This window comes from Symphalangus syndactylus, chromosome 5 (genome assembly GCF_028878055.3).
Source record: "Symphalangus syndactylus isolate Jambi chromosome 5, NHGRI_mSymSyn1-v2.1_pri, whole genome shotgun sequence".
NCBI classification, from domain to species: Eukaryota; Metazoa; Chordata; class Mammalia; order Primates; family Hylobatidae; genus Symphalangus; species Symphalangus syndactylus.
The window spans coordinates 32,347,868-32,372,591 of NC_072427.2; the positions used below are offsets into that span (position 1 = coordinate 32,347,868).

The following is a 24,724-nucleotide window of genomic DNA, read 5'->3' on the forward strand; positions in this document are numbered from 1 at the left end:
CACGGCTCTTGGCAGTGGCCCTCAGTTCCTCAGTGTGCCGGCCCCTCCATTGGTTGGTTGAGTGTCCCCCAGTATGGTGGCCACCCTTTCCCAGAGTGTCGAATAAAGAGGGGAAGTGGTGGTCTTCTCCTCCCACACACCAAGGCAGGAGTGAAGACTGTTCCTAGCCCCCTTCCCAATCTTGACCTTTAAGTCTGGGTCCTTTCAGAATAGTGACTTCAGAGGCAGTGCAGCTGTCGACTCAACTTTTAGCATTCTAGATGGTTCTAATGTACAGTCTTGGAAATGAGTCCCCAAAGCAAAAGCTGATAGTACTGAATTCATAGTACTATTGCCAATAACTGGCCCAAAGTGGGTGTCCTCTTTGGGTCAAAGGAGAATGAAAATGGGAAAATGTACCACATATAAGCTGATAATCTGAAATTTATATCTCTAACATAGAACATTTCCCTGAGCTCCAGACTTGGCTGTTTTACTGCCCACTTGATATTTTTACTTGGATTATTATTATTATTATTATTATTATTACTATTATTATTTTTGAGACGGAGTCTCGCTCGGTCGCCCAGGCTGGAGTGTAGTGGCGCGATCTCAGCTTACTGCAAGCTCCGCCTCCCGGGTTCGTGCCATTCTCCTGCCTCAGCCTCCTGAGTAGCTGGGACAACAGGTGCCCGCCACCATGCACGGCTAATTTTTTGTATTTTTAGTAGAGACGGGGTTTCACCGTGTTAGCCAGGATGGTCTTGATCTCCTGACCTCGTGATCCACCTGCCTTGGCCTCCCAATACTTGGATGTTAAGTAAGTATCTTTTTTTTTTTTTTTTTTTTTTTTTTGGGAGGGGGATAGAATCTTACTCTGTCGCCCAGGCTGGAGTGCAATGGCATGATCTCGGCTTACTGCAACCTCTACCTCCCGGGTTCAAGCGATTCTCTTGCCTCAGCCTCCCAAGTAGCTGGGATTACAGGCACCCTACCATTATGCCTGGCTAATTTTTGTATTTTTGTAGAGACAAGGTTTCACCATGTTGGCCAGGCTGGTCTCAAACTCCTGACCTTAGGTGATCTGCCCACCTCGGCCTCCCAAAGTGCTGGGATTACAGGCGTGAGCCACCGCACCTAGCCATATGTTACATAAGTATCTTAAACTTACCATGTTCTAGACCTTGACCTTCTGGTTTTTACCACCACTGTTTCTCTGTCTTTTAACAGAACAAACTAAGATTAAGCAAACAAAAAACACTCTTATTCTTTTGCAATCTTCCTCATCTTAGTAACTGTCAACTCCGTTCTAACAGTTACTCAGGCCGAAACCTTGGTGTGATCCTTGACTCCTTTTCTTCTCACAGTCCACATTCAATCCATTAGCGAATATGTTAACCTCCAAAATATATCTGGAACCTCACCATTTCTCGTTATTTCCACTGTTACGGCCCCCATGGAAACCAGCCTCTCCCTTGCCTGGGTTACTCTAATAGCCTCCTGCTTGGTCTTGCTTCCACTGCTGTCTCTGCAGTTCTTGTTCACATAGTAGCCACGGGGAGCCTCTTAAAACACACCCATCATTTTATACCTGCACATAGTATTCACCAGTGGCTTCCCGGCTGACTCACTATAACTGCCAAAGTCATTATGGTGGCCTACAAAGTCCCGTCTAATCTGGGTCCCCAGTCTCTCTAATTTCTTTTATCTCCTGCTCTCTTCTCCTTGCTTACTATGTTCCAATCAAATCCTCTTTGCTGTTCCTTGTACATAACAAGCACAATCCTACCTCAAGACCTTTGCATTTCCCTCGACCTAGAGTGTTCTTCCTACAGATACGTGTGACGTACTCCCTTCTTTTCTTTTTTGCTGGGAGACCAGAGTTTTATTACTATTCAAATCAGTCTCCCCTAGCATTCAGGGAGCGGAGTTTCTAAGGATAACTTGGTGGGTCGGGGGAAGCCAGTGAGCCAGGAGTGCTGATTGGTTAGAGATGAAATCATAGGGAGTTGGAGCTGTCTTCTTGTGCTCAGTCAGTTCCTGGGTGGGGGTCACAAGATCAGATGAGCCTGTTTATTGATCTGGGTGGGGCCAGCTGATCCATCAAATGCAAGGTCTGCAAAATATCTCAAGCACTGATCTTAGGAGCAGTTTAGGCAGGGTCAGAATCTTGTAGCCTCCAGCTGCATGACTCCTAAACCATAATTTCTAATCTTGTGGCTAATGTTAGTCCTACAAAGGCAATCTAGTCCCCAGACAAGAAGGGGGTCTGTTTTGGGAAAGGGTTGTTACCATCTTTGTTTAAACTATAAACTAAGTTTCTCCCAAAGTTAGTTCAGCCTGCGCCCAGGAGTGAACAAGGACAGCTTGGAGGTTAGAAGTAAGATGGAGCAGTTAAGTTCGATCTCTTTCACTGTCTCAGTCATAATTTTGCAAAGACGGTTTCAGTCCCTCCCTTTGGGTTTTATAACACCTTAATCTTAAGGTGTAGGCTCTGAAGATGGGAAAAGGCCGTCGATCACTATGGCTTTTTCCTGCTGATAGGGGACGTAGTGGGAATGGGAGTGAACCCCAAGGTGAGAAGAGTGGAACTGCTTTGTTATTGTCTGAGTGTGCTCATGCAGGCCTGGCTAGGATTCCAAGGCTTGTGTGGGAAAAACATTACTACTCTCATCAATAGTTTTACTACAGGGTTTAAGTGAACAGCCTACTATAAGGTAAATAACGAGTACTAGGATGAGGAGTACAATTCCCAATTTTAAAAGCAAAGATTTGAAAGCATTAGTTTGGGGCCTTCCAACCCACAAAGAATTTAGAATTTCATCTAAACTGCAGAAAAAAACCTCAAGAACAGCTAACAACAGTATACTATAGTTTTTCTTTTGAAGCATAATTTTTCTCTCTCCAGTCCCCATTTTTATTAAAAACAAATCATGATAGAACTGATTTATTTATAAAATAAACTTATTCTTACTGTACTTGGCCTGATTATTTGCATAAAGTGCAGCAAGAATAGTTATTTTTCACTTAGGCTTTTTAAATTGGCTTTGACAACTCTGTTCCATGAAGAATCTCAGAAAAGACTTTCAAAAAGTTGAGCCCAGCCATGGGTTTGTACCCTCAAATACTTATGAGTTGGGCAAATTCCTCTCCTCTTGAGGTCCCAAGATAACTTGGGGTTCCTGGCCTGTTAGAAAGTGACATTCTTAGCCAGGCGCAGTGGCTCACGCCTGTAAACCCATCACTTTGGGAGGCCGAGGCGGGTGGATCACTTCAGGTCAGTAGTTTGAGAGCAGCCTGGCCAGCATGGTAAAACCCCATCTCTACTAAAAATACAAAAATTAGCCAGGTGTGGTGGCAGATGCCTATAATCCCAGCTACTTGGGAGGCCAAGGCAGAAGAATCACTTGAACCCGGAAGGCAGAGGTTGCAGTGAACCAAGATCACACCACTGCATTCCAGCCTGGGCAACAGAGAGAGACTCCATTTCAAAAAAAAAAAAAAAAAAAGTGACATTCTTTACTTACCACAGGTCAGGAAACTTGTATATACTCCCTTACTTTCTTCACGACCATGCTAAAGTTCATCTCATCACAAAAGCCTTACCCAACCAGTCTGACATATCTGGTGTGTAGTGGGTGCTCAGCAGGTGTTTGCCAGATGAATGAAGCATGGCTGGCTGGAGCAGCACATGGTAATGCTTCGGACATGCTGGGTCATGTGTGGCTATGGAGCCTGCTCCTTGGAGTGCTTGGAATTTATTGACTGAAGTAAGCTCTGAGAAAGGGTGACCGGGTTGAACAGTCAGCCTAAGAAGTGACTGAGTAGCTGTGGGAAAAGTCTGGTTTTGTGGGAATGAGATAGAGCCAGGTTGACCACTTCCTTCTGTAGTAAGAAACTTGGCCTGGAAATAAAAAAAGATACTTCCTTTGAAACGTACTATCTAGAAAACACTTCACACTGAGTGTTACCCAGCAGGCCTCAGTTTGGCAGGGACTGGTTACAGAGACAGCTTGGGGCCTTGCCCAGTGCATACCCATCCAGGTGTCTCTGGAGGATGAGTCTAAAACCAGTTTGTGCCTGGGAAGCACATTCTGTGACTAGTAGGGCTTTGCATTGTTTTTAAGCCAAGAAAAGCCGAGCCAGTCAAAGGTGGAACATGAGATTAGCCCCAGTGCAATTGTACAGGCTTCTACAGTCTCAAGATGAATGTTTCGACATCCTGTTCATCTATGCAGGAACACTGGGAGGTAGACAAGGACACGAGGTGTCTCCATTTGATAATGGCTATAGCAGCAAAGCCCAGAATAACGAAAGAACCAACAAAACTGGAATTGGGACCAAGGCATATCGATTATCTTTCCTATCTTGGATAACAGAGTGACATCCAGCCTGCTTTGAGTTTTATTGTTCTCAGATTACTGTAACCCGGCCAGGTGTAGTGGCTCACGCCTGTAATCCCAACACTTTGGGAGGTCGACGCGGGCAGATCATCTGAGGTTAGGAGTTCGAGACCAGCCTGACCAACATGGTGAAACCCCATCTCTCCTAAAAATACAAAATTAGCCGGGCATGATGGCTCACGCCTGTAATCCCAACACTTTGGGAGGCCAAGGCGGGCAGATCACCTGAGGTCAAGAGTTCAAGACCAACCTGACCAACATGATGAAACCCCATCTCTCCTAAAAACACAAAATTAGCTGGGCATAGTGGCGCATGCCTATAATCCCAGCGACTCAGGAGGCTGAGACAGGAGAATTGCTTGAAACCGGGAGGTGGAGGTTGCAGTGAGCCAAGATCACACCATTGCACTCCAGCCTGGGCGACAAGAGCGAAACTCTGTCTCCAAAAAAATTACTGTAACTGGTGAAGCATTGGCGGGTAATATAGTTAAGATAAAGCTAAATCCAAAGAATTAGCCTTTATCTCAGGCTTCTTTGATCCTTGAAACTTAATTTTTAGGCTACAGTTGCTGTTTATTTCTTCCTAAGTGATCCCTATAAATAGAGAAGACCAACGGCCTCTAGCATGTCTTGAAATTCCTTCTATATTGGGTTCAGTCTAGGAAATTGTTGCAAATCAGGTGTCCAAGGCAGATTCTTAAGTTGTTAATAATAAAAGGTCTTAGGGCCAGGTGCAGATGCAAACACCTGTAATCCCAGCACTTTGGGAGGCCAAGGTGAGAGGATCACTTGAGGTCAGGAGTTCAGGACCAGCCTGGGCAATATAGTAAAACCCCGTCTATACAAGAAATTTAAAAATTAACCAGGTGTGGTGGCATGTGCCTGTAGTTCTAGCTACTTGGGAGCTGAGGATCACTTAAGCCCAGGAGCTTGAGGCTACAGTGAGCAGTGATCATGCCACTATGCTGCAGCCTGGATGATAGAATAAGACCCCATCTCAATCAGTCATTCAATTAAAAAAAAAAAAATCTCTTGGGACACTGGTTGAATTTCCTCTTCATTTCTTTCTTCCTCCTTGTGAAGACCAGTTTCTGGATTCCCTCTTTCCTGGGAGAGCCTTGGTCACTGTTATTCATTGAGTAGCTTCTCCAAGCATTCATTGTTTTTACATACCTTGTAATAGGACTTGATTATAGTTGTTTTATCTCAGAATCTCATTTCCTTAAGGGAATGTGTGATATTTGACAGGATGCATAATTGTTGTTCATGCAGGTATTTTAAGAAAAAACTTGGGCTGATAGAAGAGATAATAGCGTTTGTTTGCATTTTCTTTAAAGGTGGGCTTAATTGAGGGCAGTTGGACCTGCATCCTTTTCCAGTAGGTTGGAGAATCACCTACATTAGTAGAGCCTGGTATCTGCCTGGGCATCTTTAGCGGGTGGGAGATAGAGGATGGGGTTGGTACCTTTACCCTATTCTGACCTGAAATGCTCTTCATCAAAGCTAAGTATGAAAGTAAGCATAAAGACTGACTACATTACAAGCAGGGCTCTGAGCCAGAAGGTGGGGCCTTTGTATCCTGTTTGGAGTAGGCTTCCATGGTAACTGCGTCTAACGCTTTCTCACAGCCGCTCCTGACATCACTGGCCATAAACGGAGTGAGAACAAGAATGAAGGGCAGGATGCCACGATGTATTGCAAGTCAGTTGGCTACCCCCACCCAGACTGGATATGGCGCAAGAAGGAGAACGGCATGCCCATGGTGAGTAGGAGGCAGGCCCGGGTCTGTGGTTGCTGGAGTTTTCCCTGCAGAGGTCCAGACATGTGGGTCAGTTACTGTAGTAGCTGTATCCTCGGATGTGTGCATGGCGAGGGTCACCCTTTCTAGAGTCATGAACGGTTTACAGCATGAATCAAGAGGTCATTGACAGTCTCTTCCAGCACAAAAATCTCTATACATGATTTGTTAAAGCTGTCCATCTGGTAAGAGATTAGATTGCTCGCTGTATTAGTCCGTTCTCACATTGCTGTAAAGAACTTCCAGAGACTGGGTAATTCATAAAGAAAAAAGGTTTAATTGGCTCATGATTCCACAGGCTTTACAGGAAGCATTGTCGGGGAAGCCTCAGGAAACACAGGAAAGATGATCTTTCCTGTTTTAGACAACATAGTGACATCTGGCCTGCTTTGAGTTTTATTGCTTTCAGATTACTGTAACTGAAGGTGAGGCATTGACAGGTAGGTAATATAGTTAAGATAAAGCTAAATCCAAAGAATTAGCCTCTCCCTCAGGCTTCTTTGATCCTTGAAACTTACCTATTTTTTAGACTGCAGTTGCTGTTTATTTCTTCCTAAGTGATCCCTGTAAGTAGAGAAACTTAGAATCATGGTGGAAGGTGAAGGGGAAGCAGGCAGGTCCTAGGTGGCTGGAGAGGAGGAAGAGAGTGAAGGAGGGAGGTGCTACACACTTTTAAACAACCGGCTCTCATGAGAATTCACTGTCAGGAGAACAGCAAGGGGGATATCCGCCCCCATGATGCTGTCACCTCCCACGAGGCCCCTTCTCCAACACTGGGGATTATAATTCAACATGAAATTTGGGTGGAGACAAAATCCAAACCATATCACTTGCCTTCAGGATAGGACACTGAAAGAACTGAGCCTAATTCTTGTCCATTTATCCTGAAGAAAATACTGTTCTTGAAGTGGTCGTAGAGAACCTGCCTTGTTTTTTTGGTCGGAAACAAGGTACTGAGGGCAATTACCAGTATATTCCTGCAACACAGAACATACTGATAAGGAATGGGGCAACCTGAGGAGGCCCAAGGTACTGAGGGCAATTACCAGTATATTCCTGCAACACAGAACATACTGATAAGGAATGGGGGCAACCTGAGGAGGCCCAAGGGCAGCCTTGGCAGCCTTAGATATTGGGAACCTGACGGTATTTGCCCCAGAAAAGGTCAAAGAGAACATCTTTTACGATCAGTGGGATGATTCATGATGGTGTTTGGGGAGTCAGAGCTTTAGACCCTCACTTTCTCTCTCATTATGATTGTTGACCCATTACCTTTTCTGTCAGAGAGGGTGTCAAGCATTCCTCTGATCCCATGGATCCTCCTTGATTATCAGTCTTCAGAATCCAAAAGGACCTTAAAGATCATTAATCCAGCTTCTTTGGAAGGGTTCCATAGTAGCCAAGATAAATTAGTGGCAAAACCAAGAGTTGTATCTAGTTTTTTGTAAATTTCAAGTCCATTATTCTTCCTACTTCATGACATCTTGATAATAAAATGTTGAGTTGTGATAATGACTCCAACATCAGCGATGATTTCAGAGACCCGTTAACGAGGGAGCAGGATGAGGATTGGAGAGGTGAAGATGCTGAGTTGAGTCTTTTTTACAAGACACTGAACTTCCTAAGGCACTGGAGAGGAAATGTCCATTTCTCTCTGCTGGTCACTGGGAAGGAGTGCCCTTGAGCTTTTGCCAAAGCAGGTTAGAATTAACTCAGTATGTGTTTTAATCTGAAAGATGAAGCTTGAGGCATCACAGACTAGCTGTTTTAAAAGCTATGAGTTCCCCGTTTCAGATGTACCTGCACTCACATGCTGACAAGATTGTATGCCATATCTAGAATCATTTCCAGGATAATATTCCCCTTTTCCTCTCCTATTTCTGATTGTGCCTTAGTTGTTGCAGGGTAAAGACACATGAGTCTGTTTTTTTCCCTGCCGGGATCTCATGAGCTGAGTGCAGTGAGCCATCCTGCTGAGTCCTGACCTCTGCCTGTGCACTCTTGCACCTCTGCCTTCGCACCCATGCGAATCCCTGCCTGCACTGCTCCTCCCTGTTTGATCAGCTGTCCTCCTCCACAGTCTAGTGCAAATGTTAGCTCATCCGTGAAGCTTTCCCTGACTCTTTCCAGCTGTGGCCACTCAGTGTGCCCTACAGCACTCTATACACATGCTCTGTTGGAGCTTCTTAACACATTCTTGTAATCAGTCATCCCTTTTTGGATGTCTGGTTCCCTTTTGAGGCCAAGCTCCTTATTCATTTTTAGATCTGTCTTCTCCCTATCTCACCTTCTCCCTCCCACCTACTCTTAGTAGGATATAAAGCATGCAGCATATTTTAGTAAATATTTGTTCTATTTTATTTGTTTGTTTTGTTTTGTGTTAAGACAGGGTCTTGATTTGTCTACCAGGCTGGAGTGCAGCAACCTCCTGGGCTCATGTGATCCTCCTGCCTCAGCCTTCCGTGTAGCTGGGACCACAGGTGTACACCACTATGCTCAGCTAATGTTGTTTTTGATTTTTGTAGAGATGGGGTCTCAGTTTGTTGCCAAGGCCAGTCTTGAACTCCTGGGCTCAAGCGATCCTCCCACCTTAGCTTCCTAAAGTGCTGAGATTACAGGCATGAGCCTCTGTGCCCAGCCATAAATATTTGTTGATTGATTGAATAACCTTTCGTCTAACCCTGTAGTCCTTAAGTGAAAGGAAAGTTATGAATTTCCCCCAGTCTGACTAGGAGTGAGTTCTTAGCATTGTTTGTGGAGGAAGTTTAAGGAGACTTCCTCAGAACTCACCAAGCGTGAAGTCAGTGTGCTGACTCTGAGGTCATCAGAGAGGCCTGAGGTCCCGGAGGCATGCCTGACTGTAGGGGTTGCACCCCTCCTGCCGCCGTCCTCTTTCTGCTGTGGTTTCTTACCTGGTGTTTGAGGCAGCATTTACTAGGTTGTTGGACTTTTCTGAGTCTCCAGGCAGTAGGACCTGCACTCATCTCGTGGAAGTCGGGGAATTCTGGAGGACCGATGGTAAGGGAGGCTTGCCTGGCTTTGTCAGAAGTGTATTGATTTGTTGTTGTTGATACTGAAGGGAAATCATTAATGAAATCCTCTTAGACACTGCTTCCTTGTTCTGGCTGGTGCCTGAAAAGAACGGAGAGCAGTGTCACCCTCTCTTGAACATTAGCTCAATTACTCACTCTCACCTTTGTGTATTCTCACTTTTTTGCAGGACATTGTTAATACCTCTGGCCGCTTCTTCATCATCAACAAGGAAAATTACACCGAGTTGAACATTGTGAACCTGCAGATCACGGAAGACCCTGGCGAGTATGAATGTAATGCCACCAACGCCATTGGCTCCGCCTCTGTTGTCACTGTCCTCAGGGTGCGGAGCCACCTGGCCCCACTCTGGCCTTTCTTGGGAATTCTGGCTGAAATTATCATCCTTGTGGTGATCATTGTTGTGTATGAGAAGAGGAAGAGGCCAGATGAGGTTCCTGACGGTAAGAGCATCCCTACAAAATAGCTGTACTGCTGGGGTTGGTTCCTTCGGGTGGTTTCCAAGTACCCAAAGAGGACTATAGGGATGTTGGGATTCAATCCCTAAAGGAAAGAAGGAAAATTCTTATACCAGTTCCTAACCCCCTACCCGTAAGAGTTTTTTATTTTTATTTTTTATTTTTATTTTATTTTATTTTTTGCATTAGCCATCTAGAGCTGTCCTTAGCTCTCTCCCTCTGTTTGGGTGTTTTCCAAACCCTAGTCCCATCTGCCTTTCAGGCCCCATGTGGTGAATGGGCAGCTGTCAGTCTCTTTGTTCAGCTCTGTCCTCCTTCAATACAGATCATCAGGCAGATTGAGCTTGAGGAGAATCCAAGTCAAGCCTAGAAGCCACCCCAAGATGGCAGGCCACCTGGCCTATCAGGCAGATTTAAGGTATCTAACTGGTTGTCACATGGTTGCCCGGTGTAGCCCCTGTAGGTAACTGCCCCAGCCCAGTCAGACTGTTCTCAGAAAAGCCATTGGAACGAGCCAGCCTTTGGTTCCTTGGTTGGTCCCTTTGATAGGTTTCCAAGGCTCTCTGCTGGGTGGCTTTCCATCTGTGTCTCACAGACAAAGGAGAGTCTGATGTATCCACCCATCTAGTGTAAGACAGAGATAGCGAAGGCGGAACAAGTGGAGTTCACACCCCGAGGCTGTGCCCTCAAGCTGGCCTAGGGTCAGAGAAGGGAGGAGATGGTAGCAGCAGAACCACAGCACACCACTGAGCACCGGAAAGAGCAAGAGCTGAAGTCTTAGGTTATTGGATATGCCTAGAGTCAGAAAAGCCTTGGGAAATTTTTGGTGATCGATTTTTCCTGTGAAGGGGGAAGCTGCTGATGGAGACTTGTATCTGCAGTACTTCAGGTTCCCAGCTGGCTCCCCATCCCCACCCTATAACATGACCAGCGTACAGAAATTAATTGGCCGACTGTTACCACCACTAGTCTGTCCCTGGCTAGACTAGACGGATGTGCCCCTGGGCTCAGTGGTAGCCGACCCGGGGTGATGGTGGGGTTGCCAGCCATAGTCCAGCTGTTCTGGAGCCTGTGTTTGTGCACCTGTGGTGCTGTATCCTGCCCCACAGAGCTGGCTGTCCAGTGGAGAATACAAAGTGACGTCTGGTGCTCCCTCAGAAAGAGTGTGGCCCCAGAGGCATGCCAGTGGCTTTAGACTCTCTGGGAGGACATGTTTGAGAGCAACAGCCCCTTCCCCATCTTTTCCTTTCTTCTCAGCAGTTCTAAATCTCTCTGCCTGCAGTAAGTTGAGTGGCTGGTGAGGAGGTTTGTTGATGACACTGACAATATCTGGTGACGCCCTCCAGATGTGCACTCAGCAGTGAGCTGGGCAGAGGCGTGGGAGGGACATTGGCTGGGAGCAGACAGCCTCTGCAAATGAATCTCTAGTTTCCTGCAACGTGGGAGTGTCCCCAGGAGTTTTACTTTCCTACTTTATGAAGTGAACCTGCTTTCTTTGGGATTTCATGTACTCCTAATGCTTTTTCTCTCCAGGTATTTCTCTTTCCTGCTACATATTAGGACTCCCAAGGCAACAGTGCACCTTTATTTAGACCTGGGAGTAAAGGGAAAGAGTTGCCTTTCGTGTGTTTCCAGCTTTGGCTCTGTGGGATCAGTTATGCCTCATTCCTGAAAAGGGCCTTTTTATCCCCCCAGAATGCTTTTGCTTTGCCAATACCACCTTCCTCAGCCTGCCTTTTGGAAAGGTTGAGAAGCTAAAAAGTCAGGTAAGAGAAGGCAGAGATGGGCTTCAGAACCTGATTTTTAAATTTTAAGGCAAGGCTGGCTGCCACTGATGAGAGTGATGCAGCAGCCTAGCGTGTTCCCAGCAGAGGTCTAGTCTTTGCCCTAAGAAGTCACCACGCTTATGAGGTTGCTATCGCAGTGCATGTGGCAGGTTAGATTTGAGAAATGGTTAGGATTGTTCTGTTGGACAAGTGCAGACACCTGCCCAGGGAAGCAGCTCTCTTTTTGTAAGAGTTTCTTGGTTACTGAATTCAAATGGGGGACCAGTTTGTTATAGGAGACATCTGTGGCCAGCAAATCTGAACAGCTTCCTGGAGGGAAAGTACCTCTTTTAAACTAAGTTATTATAGACAGTGAACGAATCCTACCCTTAAAAGAGATGACGGCAGGGTAAGTGCAAAGTAAAACCTCCTTGCTCTAGTCTCTTGGGAGAGTATTGTAATGAAAGCAGCGTTTACGTTGTTGTTGTTGCATTGGGGTGAAAAATCTGAGATGCTGGAATGATCGCAATGTTTGCCTTCTCTCCTTCCCTTCCTGACAGCCAGTGTGGGCCAGGCTCCACTCTCCATCTTCACACCTTGCCCTTGCTCCAGTATTTCCATTCTGTTTTTCTCCTCCGTCTCTTTCTCTCTTTCTCTCAAACTCCTCCCTGCTTCCACCCCTGCCCGCTTTTCTTCTTTCCTGGAAGTAATCATTAAACAAAAGAAAAAGTTGAAATGTTCTTTGGTGAGTTTTCCTTCTTCTCTGCCTTTTCCTTCTTTAGCTGGTTCCCCTCAACCCCTGTGCACTCCATAGGAAGGACAAACTTACCTGTCTGCTTTCTTCCCGTGTGCTCCTCCCCAAATTTTCATATAGATATATACATACACTCCTTTTTGGAATAAATGAAGAGGTACATTATATTTGACACAAACTTGGGAGTGTTAGAGGTGATAAGTGTTTACCTATCAGATAACCATCTGTGGCTCTGTGTTGGATTTTTTTTATACCATTAGGAAAATGGGAATTTTTTTATAGGCCTGGCATACTTCTACTTTGCCAAATAACACTTTATTATCAAGATACACCCATGGCTCATTTCAGACTCACTGAACTTTTTTTATATGAATGCAGTCTTCATATTTTGGGCAGTCTGTGAGTTCTTGGTAACTCATCCCCTTACTACAAAAGCACTAAGTGAACAATACAAAAGTATAAAAGCACAAATTTAAACTTACATAGTTTAGTTTAAGTATGTTTCACTAGAAAATCAAATATTAATTTAGATTTCTCACATTGAAAATGCTTAGGATTGAGGTTTAGCTGCTTCCTTTAAAAAAAAAAAAAAGGCCCCATGTCTTTTTTCTTCACCTACTGGAGTATTCTCAGACCATTTCCTACATGAAAGCTCCCACCTGCATTCCTTTAGTCCCCTGTATGGTCTCTTTGAGGATCAGTGCCCACTAGGTTGTCTTGTAGGTGGACTAATCTACAGATCACCTTTACCTTCAGTATTTTCAGGAACAAGTGAATGATGGAGTCAAATAAGAGCTTTGTTTTGTTCACTTTACTCACCACTTGACTGTATTCCCTGAAAATGTTAAATGATAATTCTCTAAAAAGACCAGGTCAAGCTAGCAGCCTCTAGCCTTCCATCCATGTCACAGCTGGGCACCTGCTTGGGTGCACCTTCTGTGCTGGTGTCCTGCCGACTGCAATCCAGGAGCAGTCAGTGTGTGCTCTTAAGTCTCCCTTCCCCAGGCCCTGGAGGAATGGGGAGTGAACCCACTTAGTTGCTGAGGACTTCAGTTCTTCTGGATATTTTAGTGACCTCACAGACAGCAAATTAAAACAGGAGCTGATTTAAGAAAAGAAGTGCTGGCAGCAAAAAAGAACTTTCTGTTTTTACATTGGGATAATTTTTATAAGCAAGTCAAAGGGACTCTCTTTAAGTTACTGATGGAGAAGATATTTGAGGTTTTTTGGGGGGCCATTTTTAGTGGCTCTGTTATATCCAAGCTCTTTTAGACGCTTTAGAATGAAGAGCTGTTCTAATGTTCCAAAATCTATTAGTTGGCCAAAACATTTGGTAGCATATGAAGCTTTATACAGGCTAGGGATATTGGAAAAGAAATGTGACTTTTAAAACGATACCTAAAACATGCATTCAATGTCTGGTCTGTTATCTAGGGGCCATCTGGGTCAGTAACAAGTTACCTCATGGAGAAAATGCAATAGGACCAAACAAGGAAGGAAATAGGAAGTAACTCAGTCTCTCTTGGGTTTAATGCTAACCTGCTAAGGTCAGGCAAAATTTAAGTGGATTTAGAAACCATAAAACCTTCTAGTGAGATGAATGCAGTGACAAAGGACCTTTGACCAGAGAGTCAACTCTTCATTATTCGGACTTTAAAGCCATCTTTTTGGAGGTGATATTGTATTAGGCAATCCGTTATTTACTAGACATTGCAGAGCACCCCTTCTAGATGATGAGGCGGATATAGGGGGAGTGAGGGCTGTGGTCCATTCGGTTGGGAAGATGGAACACGCAGATAAATCAGTGTGTGCTACAGCTCCACCGGTAACTTCACTCTCATAAGGTGGATTCCAGAAGCATCTTGTTTCCATTCTCCCCCCAGTCCTCTTCCTCTCATCTAGCCAGTGGCTGTAATACTGAGGTGGAGAGAACAGTCATTGTTTAAGCTGGCTATCTTTTGGCCTGAGGGTTTGGGGTATGTTGATATTTGTCGGTTACTATGACTTCTTTTTTTTCCCCCCTCAATTGCATCAAACCCTTAAAACATGGTGGTAAGTGAGCGATATGCATGCTTTTGGAGTTTGTTTAATCTCCGCTTCAGTCTATACGATGCACAGTTCATAATGTTAACACTTTTCTTCAAGTTTACTTCATTCACTTTCACAACTAATTTGGATTTCAGTTTGCTGTTTAATCCTCATTTACTTTGGTTTCTGTATCTTTTTTCTGTAATTCTGTTCTTTCCCTCTCCCCTGACTTCCCTGTTAGGGGTCAAGTCATTTTTTTGTCTGACCTGTAGGGGAGAGTGGTGCTGCAGATAGTGATTCAGTCCAGGAGAGTGGGGAGACATGAGGCTGTTTTGTCAGTGTGAAAGTGGATTTGGGGAGACAGATGAAGAGGGCTCCTGGGATTTTGCCCCCTTGTGAATCTCAGCTGTTCCCACTTGCAGGCATGGCAGCTACGCCGGAGGCACTGTCGCTAAAACACCTCCATGCAACCCTTTGCATGTTACCAGCTTGTTGGGCTGGAAAGTGACATTACTAATCAGACACCAGGGAATACCCACACTCCAAAAGGAAAAACAGCCCGTGGTGTGAGGTGCTTGGGTTGGTGCCTACAGTGTCATGCTTTGAAAAGATTAGCCTGGCTATTGCGATTCTCCCTCCCCTGCTTTTTATTTTAAATTTGGGAGTAGATTGTTGTATTCTTGATTCGGCTATCTTGCATTAGAATTTTGTATTTTCGAGTGCACAGCCAGAGCACTAAAAATATTCCAAGTTTGCTCCTGTGTCTTTTCATTTAAATCCCCAAAGTGCTTAGTTCCTAGCATGTAGCTGAGCTGGCTTGGCTGGGATGCTGAGCATTAGGATGTTGTGAGGGGAGAATTTAGGCTGGGCTTGTGTGTCTTAGTACCTGGTATGTCTTTGTATCTCTCCACTGCATACACAGCACACAGATGTCTTGGGTGTCCTTAAGTCTTAGTTTGTTCTCTGTACCCGTTTGATAGTGTATACTGTTGTTAGTAGTGGACTCCTGTGGACACTAGTGTGTCGCTAGCCTATTGTTTTGGCTGATGAGTCATTGGTTTGTGGTTAGTTCTTTTTTTTTGAAATCCTTTTTTGCTCCAGTCACTGTGTGTGCTGGCGGTGGCTTTGCCTCTCCGTTGCCTCGAAGGAACAGGTGGAGCAATGTCTCCCTCTGACAGACATTACTCCCGACGTGTGCTCCTGCAGATGCCTACACTGAGACTGTAATCTCCATAACTGCTTCATGTGCACCAAGCCCCCTTGTGGAATCCTGCTGAGAGTTTTTCTAGAAGCCTTCAGTGAAATCAAACTGTTCTGAATCGTTTAGTCTACCTGACTTTTGTATAATAAAAACTAAGAGCACTTACTTGTTCCCTTCCCTTGTGGGTCTTTTTAAAACATTCTCTTTCTGTGAATGTATATCTCAGCTTAAAGGGGATCAAGTTGCACTTAGTTGAAACACGAAAGACTTATAAATCAGAATCATAAAGTATCAATTTAAGAAGGCTTAAACTCATAATGTCAGCTTTTTGATTTTAAAAAAGTTATCTCATGGCTCCCCTGGGTTTGGCTTCTGGTTTTGGCCAGGGCACAGGAGTGAGCCTGTCTTTCTGAAGTCTTTTCTAGAGGGATGTCACCACTGTTCAGCTTTCCTTGGTGTGTCACAGAACATCCTCTGGTATACATACACTTGTTGCTGGCATAGCCCAGCATGGCTGACCCAATTTAGGTTGAACTATTGTGGTTGCCTCTTCTCAATCTCATTCTCCAGACTAAAGACTCTTCTAAAGATTACAAAACAGCAAGAAAAACAGAGTGCCCTTTGGGGAAGTGAGGATGTGTGGCTAAATGTACAGATTGTACACATCCATTCACATTGCAGGATTGAGCCAAAACTGCATGCATTCACCACAAGAAAACAAACAGCAGGATTTTACAACTGAAATGTTGGTTTGTCTTCTCATCTATTTAAGAGTGAACCACTGGAACTTGGGGACAAGATGAGTATAACAATGTTGCAGCCTATCTGTCCGCTACAGTTGCAGTTTTTCATGACAAGCATTCAAAGTGTTAACTAAAACCATTGAAACAACATACCTGCCATTTAAACTTGAATCTAGAAATAATAACTCCATGAGTGTTTTGCACCTCCAGATGGAATGGCCTTTAATAAATGCTGTGAGTAGCCATGATTGCCACTTGCAGTTTGCTGTTCTATTAATCCTTATGCAGAATCTAACAGTTTTCTCCTTTCTTCTCTTATCTCTCATGGATTTTTAAAAAACTGAACACCATGTAGATGATGAACCAGCTGGACCAATGTAAGTACTTTATTGGACATTGATTCAACAGTATCTGATTGAATTATGTTGTGTTTGCAGTTTAATCAAATGGAGTAGCTAAGATTGGAGGGGAAGACAGTGAGTAGAAATGAAGGTTGCAGTGTAGATTTCTTAGCTTGACACAGATCTGACTAAAAACCACTTGATTCTCAGGCTAGGTTATACAGTCTTATTTTCAGTGGCCATACAAAGTGGAATACCATGCAAAAAACTTTTTTTTCAAATTTTGCGTATTCAATATACTTAAAATATGGGGGAAATGGCCGGTATATCTGAGGCTTCCGGTTTTGTCAATGTTAAAACATTTCTGATCCCAGGCATTTCAGATGAGGAATACTTAACCTGTAGCTACTTGAGGAATGTTTTTTTATGCACTCATATTGTGCCACAAAATTTCTCACTACACCAGGGATGATAGTAAAAGGGTCCCTGTATTTCCATGTGTTATACTTTCAAAAGTTGTTACTGACCGAGTTTAACTCATGTAATGCAATCTGAGGCTGAACTGTAGCCTGGATAAACTCTCTAGCCCCATTAACAATTGCTCGTATCCAAGAGAGGGTACTGCAGGTATGGAATCAATCTAAGGTCGGCAGAATCTCCTAGAGTTGGACTAAAGAGTGAGAAACAGACAAACAGCACCCAAATTTGTTAAGTACCAGAGGGCCCAGCACTGCCAGCTTATGATTATCTTTTATCAAGAAGGGACAGTGGTGGTGTGTTCAGTGGAGAAAAGTTTTACATATTCTCACTTGTAATTATAGTTCAGGAATCAAAGGGAAAGTACTTGTCTGCCTTGGTGGTCAAACGGAGGATAAAATGAGGTATATACAGGTTGAGTCTACCTACTACCAAAATCCATAATCTGAAATGCTCCAAAATCTGAAGTTTTTTGTGTGTGCTCATGAGGCTCAAAGGAAATGCTCATTGGAGCATTTTGAATTTTGGATTTTCGGATTAGGGATGCTGAACTGGTAAGTATAATGCAGATATTCCAAAATCTAAAAAAATTCAAAATCTGAAACATTTCTGATCCCAAGCATTTCAGATGAGGGATACTTAACCTGTAGCTACTCAAGGAATGTTTTTTTATGCACTCATATTGTGCCACAAAATTTCTCACTACACCAGGGATGGCAGTAAGTGAAAGAGTCCCTGTATGTCCATGTGTTATACTTTCAAAAGTTATTGACTGAGTTTAACTCATGTAATGCAATTTTTCCTCCAAAGGAAAACCAACTCTACCAACAATCACAAAGATAAAAACTTGCGCCAGAGAAACACAAATTAAGTACTGCTTACAATGTAAGTATGGCCTTCTGTAGCAGTCTTAAAAATTATATTCAAATGAATGTTCCTCTATTGACCTTGTTACAAATTCTTCAGTAATTGGTGTTATGTTGTAAGATATTTTAGTTCATTTCAGAGCAGCTGATACTGATGAAGCCAGTTCTGTCTGCCCAGTTTAGGTACTAGAAAGGAACATTTTTCAGCTGTGTTGTTTTTTGTTGTTGTTTGGATTTTTTAAGATGGAGTCTCACTCTATTGCCCAGGCTGGAGTGCAGTGGCGTGATCTTGGCTCACTGCAACCTCCGCCTCCCGGGTTCAAGCAATTCTCCTGCCCCAGCCTCCTAAGTAGCTGGGATTACAGATGCCCACCACCACGCCCAGCTAAATTCTGTATTTTTAGTAGAAACGGGGTTTCATCATGTTGGCCAGGGTGGTCTTGAACTCCTGACCTCAAGTGATCCGCATGCCTCAGCCTCCCAGAAGTGCTGGGATTACAGGCATGAGCCAGTGTGCCCCGCCATCAGGTGCACTGTGTCACATATTTATGTAAATGCCATTTCAGAAGACATGTTTTAAAATAAATACTTTCCACTACTATTATATCTTTACAAAGAGGTGAAAATTGTCACCTTCTTAGGTGGATTATTCCCAGAGGCCTACTAGTCTTACCTCACATCTGAGGGCAAGACAAGAATGGCCAGGTAGCAATAGGGCCAGAATGTCATCATCTTGTTAGGCACATGGAAATCAGAATTTCACACCACATCCCTGAGCATGCTGTTTGAACCAAAGTTTGTGTGGCACATGGTGTAGTTGTGAGTGACAGTGCATAATCCCTTTATAATTTCCAAATACATATTTCTTTACAGATCTTTAGGTTCCTGAAACTGGTGGCAACATGACCTGCTAAATTTTCTGCTTGGACCTCTTTGGTTCTCTCCCCTTTCAAGTGAGCAACACCACAATGACTGTCTAAAGCATGCCTTATTTAGCCTCTCCTGTAAGGGTGATCTAGCCAGGTACATTTTAAACAATGCTTCAGTGTAGAAGGTGTAAACTATTTTGGGCTTGATGTGCTGTGAATGTTGCTTTTTTTTTTTTCCTTTGTTAAAATATTTAAATAGAAGTGAAAAGGTCCTCTGAGGATCAGATCATGCATGCGCCATTTTTTACTTAATGCAGCTGTTAAATTGGCAAAGCTCTAAAATGCACTGCTGCCATCTAGTGATACATTTTTGTAAAGTACAGCAAAACCTACAGATATATACAGTATATAAATATATATATATATATTTATATTTTTCGGGGTGGGAGAAATCCAAAATAAATGCTTGTTTCATTTTTAAGCTGCTGATATTCATTCCTTATTGTATGTTGTCAGATGAGGAAATTGTGCAGTTCTGGTACATAAAGATGAGTAATATAAACTGAAATCTATAATTTTAAGGGCTTAACCTGTGACTTTAATAAGCTGGAACAGTCCACTGAATGGGTATAATGAATTGCAGTATATACGTATGATTGCTTTTTAAGTGATTATCTTTTCTTTTGTTAAGTCATGTAAATTCATAAATCCTTTTGCACTGATGTGTTGAACCTTATTCTTGTACATTCAATCAAGGCAAACTTTTATAATTTTTCTTTTGTTTCCAATGACCTTGAAATGTTATAGCATGGTGATATTCTATGCAACTATATAGTTACACTTTTTGGTTTGACACTGTATTTTTTCACATTGATTTACTGGTTGATAGATTTTATAACCTAACAGGGTTCTCATGCGGTGCGTAGATGCATGTACTTGTGTGTTTTGTGTAATTATTGAAGTGCAATGATGTATAAAAAAGTGGATTCACCTGTTTTTAAGAATAAAACATTGATAAAAGGTGTTTGTTTGGATAATACTCTTTATTCTAATATCTTCTTTAATTTTAGGAGGAAGCATTTTCAATACTTTGAAGTTCCTTAGTTATATATGTATATAGAGCATTAATATCTCAAACCTGCCAGCTTTTTAAGTTCCTTTTCTACCTCTTCCACAAATGCTGGGAAATTCTGATCCATAAGGCACAAACGTAGGAAGGGGCCTAACTCTTCTGCACCCCATGCAGATTGTTCATAGACACGGGGCAGCTCCTCCGAGGCCAGAAGAGTCTGCAGGGATACCAGAAAAGTCGTTACAGATTACAGGTAAAAGCAATACCTGGCTAATAGAACACAGGCAAATAGTGCTTTAAGGAAAGATTAGAGAAATACACATCAAAAAAATTAGTGTTAATTAGCTTTACAGGCTTCCTTTACATAGTTTTACTGTTACATTTACAATTTTGTATATTAATATGTTTTCTGAATACCCATAGCATGTGAGATAATCTTGTTGCCCTAAGGAAAGAATTTCAAATGTACTGATGAAATGTTTGCAAAGTTGAGATTCTACTTTAATGAAGAATACTGTGCTGATAACCTGTGGATTGAAAACAAACCTATGAATGAATGAGCTCCACTAGCTTAGTTCATCTTCCCCACAGCATAGGTGGCAGAGTGGATGTGAGCAGCCTACTATGTGCTAGCTGCATGCTGAATGTAAGAAAGAGGCCACAGACTGCCCAAAGGACATTAGTTCACACGCGTGTTTTTCTGGCCATCTATGAGTTTTGACAAATAGTCGTGTAACTAGCACCACAATCAAAACACAGAACATTTCTTTCACTTCCCAAAAAAATTCCCTTATGTGACTCTTGTGCTAACCATTACCATCAAACCCTTAACCCTTAGTAACTACTGATCTCTTCTCCATATAGTTTTGCCTTTTCCAGAATGTCATATAAATGAAATCATAATACGCTGTTGAATCTGGCTTCTTACACTTAGCATAATGAATACATTTGGGATTAATCTGTGATGTTGAGTATAGCAGTAGTTCATTTTTATTGCTGAATAAGTATTACATTGCATGGATGTGCCAGTTTGGTTATCTGTTCTCCAGTTGAAGGACATTTGGGTTTTATTTTTTGCGATTATGAATAAAGATGCTATAAACATTCACTTACAGGTTTTTGTGTGAACACAGGTTTTCATTTCACTTCAGTAAATACCTGGGATTGAGTCATGTGGTGAATGTATATTTAACTTTGTAAGAAACTGCCAAACTGTCATCTATAGTGGCTGTCCCATTTACATTCCACTAGCAGTGTAGATGAGAGTTCTAGTTGCTTACCCATCCAGGGTTTGGTATTGTCAGTTTTTGTTTTTAATTTAGGCATTCTAATAAGTTTGCAGGATGTCTCATTGTGGTCTTAATTTGCATTTGCCTAATGACTAATAATGTTGAGCATCTTTTCACATGCTTATTTGTCATCTGTATGTTTTCTTTGGTAACCTGCAGTGTTTTAAAACCAGTTGAATAAGTTGTCAACATTTAAATATTAGGAGAGTTCAAATAAAAATCTTGACAATTTGGAAGATCTGGCAACACTGGATCCACAGTCCCACATGACGATGATGGGCTCCAGTTCTGTGTGGTCCACTTACTTTGGTGCACTGACTCGGTCATCTTATCGACTCCTCACATTAATTCTGTGAGGTAGGTGGCTTTATTCTTTCTGTAGATAGCATGTTTTAGTGTGTAAGTACATAACTGATATTTCTCTAGGAACTCTCTGTAACAGAAATTTACTTGGGATATACAGCACTTGTTTTGTTTATTTGTAGAGATGGGAGTCTCAATATGATGTTAGGCCAGGCTGGTCTTGAACTCTTGGCCTTAAATGATCCTCCTGCCTCAGTCCCCCAAAGTGCTTGGGACTACAGGTGTGAGCCACCATGTGCAGCCTACATCCCTTGTAATAATTGCATTTCCATCCCATCTGTGGTTATACCTCACTTAATATCCTATTAAATGAACATTTATGTTATTTCCAATTTCTTAAGCATTGTGATAAACATGTATGTTTGTGTAGTTGAAATTATAGCTAACATAATAATTAAATTTGATATGTACTGCTAAATTGCCTTCCAAAAGGTTTTACCAACTTACATAGAATGACATGTCCAAAAGATAAGAGCAAATAAGTAATGTATCTGAGCTCCAAGCTTCATGCTTTTTCTGATTTGTATATGGTTCTTCCATACTATGTAAATAAACTGGGCAAAGGTATGCCTTTTTTTAGCAATTGATATTTCCTAAATAAGGACATCACACCCTGCCTTGCTTGTTTTATTGCAGCTCTGTTTTCCTCAGCTTCTCTGATTCAGTTAGCCCCTAACCCCAGTGCAAATATGGGCATTAGTCAGTCCTGCTGCTGGACAGATTTTTTTTCATAGTTACTGGGTTATTAAAAGAAATAAACATGAATTCTTAGTCTTCCTACCTCTTGAGTTTTTTATTCTATATGATTGTCCATTTATTTTGAGTTAGTGGCAAGCCAGATGGAGAAAACGCTTTTTTGTTTTGTTTTGTTTTGTTTTTAAACTACTGATAGCACAGTTTAGTAGAGGGATTAAAAGAGAATTTGGCCGGGCATAGTGGCTCACACCTGTAATCCTAGCAATTTGGGAGTCCAAGGTGGGGGAATCACTTGAGGTCTGGAGTTCAAGACCAGCCTGGCCAACATAGTGAAACCCTGTCTCTACTAAAAATACAAAAATGCTGGGCATGGTGGCACACGCCTGTAATCCCAGCTACTCAGGAGGCTAAGGCAGGAGAATCACTTGAACCCAGGAGACAGAGGTTGCAGTGAGCCAAGATCGCACCACTGCACTCCAGCCTGGGTGACAGAGTGAGACCCTGCCTCAAAAAAAAAAAAAAAAAAAAAAAAAAAAAAAAAAAAAAAAAAAAAGAAATCATACTTGAAGATTGATGAACTCCACGCAGAATTCTGTGGAAAGCAGAAGCTGCTGGCTTGAACACCTGCAATGAGGAATGCAGTGAGGGGGAGACAAAGTCCTTGCAGAGCTCCCAGGAGAGTGGATATCACATAACCATAGTTTTAAATGAAGAGGTTTTGCAGCAGGGGGCAAGGGGCTGTCTGAAAGCAAGTCTGAGGTAACAGTTGAATCCTCCTGGGTTTCTACACATCCTTAGCTGAGTACTAACAATCTGCCCATATAGAAACTGTTGTAGATCTGAATCCACATTCATTTCGATACTTGTCTTAAAATAGTTCCCAAATTTCATTTCCATAATTACAATGGAGTCCTCCATTTATTATTTTTTGGGAAAGTGGTGATTAAATTTTCTATCTTGGACATTCAACCACTTTTCCTCTTTTTATTTCCTTAGGAGGGTAGATCTTTATGTGCCTGCAGCCATCATGTCTCACCTCACAACTTACTGTAATAAAACTTACTCTGCAAGGGGTAGATGAAAATGGCCTGTCTCTGTCTTTATCACCTTTTAGAGTAATGCTTTAGAAGTTTCTCTCCTAAAACAAAGAAGTGAACAAAGGGATACAAATTCTTAGGGGTCACTGCTTCTCATGACAAGAAAATTGAACACAGAAATAAGCTCTACCTGAGCTAACTGCGTCAGTGAGGTTCTTCCATCTGAAGCGCCTGTGCCCGCTGTTACACACACTTGCTGTTCTGAGTGCTGGTGGGACTGGAATAAAACAACATGCAATAAGGAGACTAGCTGAATGTAATCTTAAATACCACAGGCCATTAAAGAAACAGAAATATGCATTCATGTTCAAAGAAAGAAAATACCACTAAGAGTGGTAAAAATGGTTGTCAGCATAGGTCTGTCCTGGTTTAAACGGAGGGTTACTTGAGTTACCACAGCAGAAGTACTGAGTTTAAATTTGCGGCTCCTGACCTCTATTTGACGTTCCTCAGCAGTTGGCAGGCTGTTTGTTAGTGCTTCTTCCTGTCAGACACTGGGGCATTCCTCTGTTGTCAGAGGCCCAGCCTAGGATTCAGGACCAGGTGCTGGAGGGTGGGCTAGGTGCTGTTACCATGGCAGCCTGCATGCAGTGGATGGACCCCAGCTTCTGATCATGATTTGTCACACTCTACTGCTCAAGTAATACATGTTCATTGCAGAAATGCAAAATGGGGGAAAACTCCTATAATTTTAAGACAACTGATGTTTTCAATAAAATGATTTTTTTAATCTCATTTTAGATATTCTGAAGGAACGAGTTCTTCTGTAAGTAAAACTTACAGATACCTTCTTTCAACGACTGTTTTATGCCTCCTACGTACTAGACACTGGGGTGGTACAGGGATAGGAGCTACAAAGAACAAGATAGTCCTGCCCTCTGGAAGCCCACAACCTAGTGTGAACCTAACAAGTAAAACCATGAATTATCTTGCAACTCAAGAAGTGCTGGAGGTTCACAGAGAAGTGGGTAAACTGGAGGGCTGTATGCTAAGCAGGAAGTACAGGGATGCTCTAAGGTCCATGCTGTCTGGAGAGAATCTATGGTAATAAGTTGTTCTCGGGTAGGACATGGGATGCTTTCCAGGCAAATGGAATGAACAAGGTGCAGGGGGTCTGGAGGCATGAAGGGCCCTACCTCTGTTCCTTCCTAGCCACATGTCTGCAGGCCCCAATATGTCTTGGGTACCTGAGGCTGCTGCAGTGCTAATCTCCAGACGAGCAGTGGTGATCCTGCACTAGGTATGAGCTGATGGTGCAATACAGGGAGGAAACAGGGCACTCTTTGGAGGGCGCTTCCGTCCTTCAGCAACAAGTCTGACTACCAGAAGGCAGGAGATGCCAAATTCTGTCTTCTGTCCTACAGAGAAGCTAATGGTTGCTAGTCAGTAGGTAGCAGAAAACCAGACCTGGAAGCATCAAACAACAACAATAAAAAGGAGGTGTGGAGGTACAATGAGGAAGGAAAGAACAAA

The 24,724-nt window shown here is 42.8% G+C and overlaps 2 protein-coding genes and 1 long non-coding RNA gene across 9 annotated transcripts in view; 2 read left to right on the forward strand and 1 right to left on the reverse strand.

The window, feature by feature from the left end:
- Positions 1-19,758, forward strand: part of NPTN (neuroplastin) — a 73,984-nt gene extending 54,226 nt beyond the window's left edge. For 2 of the 5 annotated variants that reach the window (XM_055277855.2, XM_055277858.2), the window contains 5 exons: positions 6,011-6,144; positions 9,401-9,674; positions 16,549-16,558; positions 17,810-17,884; positions 18,739-19,758. In XM_055277855.2, the coding sequence (XP_055133830.1) occupies positions 6,011-6,144; positions 9,401-9,674; positions 16,549-16,558; positions 17,810-17,870 (479 nt within the window). In that variant the 3' untranslated portion in view covers positions 17,871-17,884; positions 18,739-19,758. Of the gene's footprint in view, positions 1-6,010; positions 6,145-9,400; positions 9,675-10,014; positions 10,108-16,536; positions 16,559-17,809; positions 17,885-18,738 lie in introns of those variants that run through there. The other 3 variants (XM_055277856.2, XM_055277854.2, XR_008657649.2) reach the window with 2 other exon arrangements.
- The window catches only part of REC114 (REC114 meiotic recombination protein), a 108,385-nt gene continuing 103,055 nt past the window's right edge, over positions 19,395-24,724 (reverse strand). For 2 of the 3 annotated variants that reach the window (XM_055277860.2, XM_055277859.2), the window contains 2 exons: positions 23,382-23,468; positions 19,395-20,023 (listed from right to left, as the gene is read on the reverse strand). In XM_055277860.2, the coding sequence (XP_055133835.1) occupies positions 19,859-20,023; positions 23,382-23,468 (252 nt within the window). In that variant the 3' untranslated portion in view covers positions 19,395-19,858. Of the gene's footprint in view, positions 20,024-22,881; positions 23,293-23,381; positions 23,469-24,724 lie in introns of those variants that run through there. The other variant, XM_055277861.2, reaches the window with a different exon arrangement.
- Positions 19,977-24,724, forward strand: part of LOC129482289 (uncharacterized) — a 42,177-nt gene continuing 37,429 nt past the window's right edge. The window contains exons 1-2 of the long non-coding RNA XR_010121022.1: positions 19,977-20,059; positions 21,255-21,452. This is a non-coding gene — a long non-coding RNA (uncharacterized lncRNA). The remainder of the gene's footprint in view (positions 20,060-21,254; positions 21,453-24,724) is intronic.